The sequence below is a fragment of the Triticum aestivum genome, chromosome 3B (genome assembly GCF_018294505.1).
Source record: "Triticum aestivum cultivar Chinese Spring chromosome 3B, IWGSC CS RefSeq v2.1, whole genome shotgun sequence".
Lineage (NCBI taxonomy): Eukaryota > Viridiplantae > Streptophyta > Magnoliopsida > Poales > Poaceae > Triticum > Triticum aestivum.
In genome coordinates, this window is record NC_057801.1 from 32998977 (window position 1) to 33001434 (window position 2458).

Below are 2458 nucleotides of genomic sequence, written 5' to 3' on the forward strand. Positions count from 1 at the left end.
TGAACGCAGATAAGACGTTCGACAAAATTTCAGAGAGTGGCAGTAGAGAGAGGTGTATTCGCCACGTCAGCAAAATACAATGGATACGGTACTAGTGACTGTAGAGTGACACGTCCTGGCAACCTCGGTGACCGTATTTTGACCTTTCCTGAATACAGTGACCAAAGTGAACCCTAGGATCAAGTTCAGGTACTATAGATGTAATTTACTCGGGAGCAGGCAAGCTAGACTTCAGAAGCCAACACAAGCAGCCACAATTGCCAAAACACTGCTGAACAAGGGCCAAACACATTCCAACATTAACAGCCAAAACAGTGCAAAATGATGCAGTAGCTAGCGTAAATAAGTACGGTGAGATCAAACTCCGAGCTAATTCATTCATGGGAATTTGGTGATACGGAGGCGCAGATGAACCTCGCCGGACTCTCCGTGCAGCATGTTGGGGTTGACATGCGCATGGAGCCAGCCCTGTTCCATGTCCACCTCGCCGGGGACGGAACAGCTCGCGACGTCCCCTTTCACCAGGACGCTGCCCCTAAGATGGCCCGCGGCGGCCGGAGGACCATCCACCCAGAGCACGCCCGTGTACAGCGGCCTCGAGTCGGCGTCGGCGTTGCCCCTGACGCACACGACGTTGACGGGGCGGCGCCCGGCCGGGCCCCTGCCGGCGCCCACGGCCAGGAGGAACACGCTGCCATCCTCCGCGACCAGCAGGCAGCGGTACTCCCCCGGCGGCGCCTGCACGACGAGCGGGTGGCTCGACTCTATTTGATCTTGTCCTCGAGCCAGGAGTGTTTCCCGGACGTTGCCGTGAGGTGGCGCAGGAGGTCCGCCGGCGAGCCCTCGAACGGGGGCACGCACTCGAAGCAATAGCAGGGCGCGTGCGCGCACTTGGACTTGTGGTCCGCCGCCGCGTGGTACACGATGGAGCTCGCGCAGCCGTGCTTCTTGTACGGGCACGGCACCTTGTAGGCGCCGACCACGCCGTCCATGAAGCCGGAGTGGGTGTAGGAGACGTCATGCCCGCATGGACCGCAGTGCTTGGTCGCTCCGCCGTCGCCGTCATCGTGGTCGTCGTCGCCACCGCAGTCGCAGCACACGAAATGCTCCCTCTCGCACTGCAATCCCAAAGTTCATCCATCATTTTTCACGCTGATTTGAAGACCTAATTCGAATGTAGTAGGAGTACCTTGAACACTGGTGGCTTGAGGGGGGCACGACATGCGGCGCAGTGAAACAATTTCTTCGGCAAGTCCAAGTTGGCAGGCTCCTCCTCCGCCACCATTGCCCCACCGTCGTGTTCCGCGCCTTCTTCATCCCGCTTCACCACGGCAACCGTCTTCGCAGTGGCCACTGGACTGGGTGTCGGCGTCTTCGTGGCCACTGGACTCTGTGCCGCGAGCACCCTCGTTGCCTCTGAACTGGGCGCCGGTGGCGTAGCGGCCACTGGACTGGTCACCGCCACCGTGGCGGCTGACTTCGTGATGGGAACGGGATTGAGCTCGGCCAGCGTCCGCGTCTTCGTGGCCACCGGACTCGAAACCGGCAGCGCCGGTGGCATGACGGCGAGAGGACTGGTCAGCCCCCCCCCCCCGTGGTGACCGGCTTCGCCTTTGCAACGGGGCTGGGCGAGGACAGCGCCGCCCTCCTCGGGGCCGCGAGCTCCGCCGGTGACACGGTGGTCACCGCCACGGCGCTGGACTTCTTGGCGCCGTTGCCCTCGGCCTTCTCGGAGAGCCGCGGCCTCTTCTTGTCCTGCTCCCCCGACTTCTTCCCCTGCTCCGCCATAGGACCAGATTCCGGCGTTCCCTGTGCCGAAGAAGCTACCTATGGCTATGGAGGGCGCCTGGGACTGGGAGAAGATGGGGATTGCGCCTTTGCTTTGAGAGAGTAGGACTGAGCTGCTACTGCTATGCCCTCTGGCTACATCGGTGTTCTTTACTGCTCCAGTTCAACGTGACGTCCCAAGCTCCAAGTTCCAACGTTTTGTCTTCTCTACTACTTCTACTTTAAGGGTCTACCTGCTTGTCTGAAAAAGATGGTGTTCTTTCTGCGGATACACGATTTTGTAGAGATTTTGTCTGAAAATTAGTATATTTTATCTTCTTTCAATTTTGTTCATGGAGCTTGTTTGATTTGTACAATCAAGCTATTTAAAAATAATAATTTTATTGAGCCCAATTCACAAATTTAATACTATGTTATTTCAGGACAAAAATATTGTGTTTTTATCAAACAATTTGTGCAGCACATACTCTATCTTAAGTTTCAATGGATTTATCAAGGCCATGGAACTCAGCTCCTACATTCTCTTTTTTACAACGTATTCATGTCTGCATGAAATGTGGCAAGCCGAAGAGGCCCTAACAAAATTTGATCATACGAAATGTTAACAAAATTTGGAAATTAGCTTTCGTTCACAATATATATGCAGTGTTATATCTTTACTTGACTAGTA

General features: G+C 55.5%; 1 protein-coding gene across 1 annotated transcript; it reads right to left on the minus strand.

The window, feature by feature from the left end:
- Window positions 1-763: 763 nt before the first annotated feature.
- LOC123064572 (E3 ubiquitin-protein ligase SINA-like 5) lies at window positions 764-1978 on the minus strand. The gene is made up of 2 exons (XM_044488028.1): window positions 1190-1978; window positions 764-1118 (listed from the first exon to the last, which is right to left on the minus strand). The coding sequence occupies exons 1-2, from the start codon at window positions 1559-1561 to the stop codon at window positions 765-767; spliced, it is 726 nt and encodes a 241-aa protein (XP_044343963.1). The 5' UTR covers window positions 1562-1978; the 3' UTR covers window position 764.
- Between the last annotated feature and the right edge of the window lie 480 nt (window positions 1979-2458).

What these genes read in the sequence shown, in the direction of transcription:
- LOC123064572 (XM_044488028.1), bottom strand. Translation starts at nt 1,561, where the DNA reads ATGCCACCGGCGCTGCCGGTTTCGAGTCCGGTGGCCACGAAGACGCGG. An exon ending in TCAAGCCACCAGTGTTCAAG is followed by an intron (nt 1,119 to 1,189) that starts GTACTCCTACTA and finishes TTGGGATTGCAG; the next exon opens with TGCGAGAGGGAGCATTTCGT.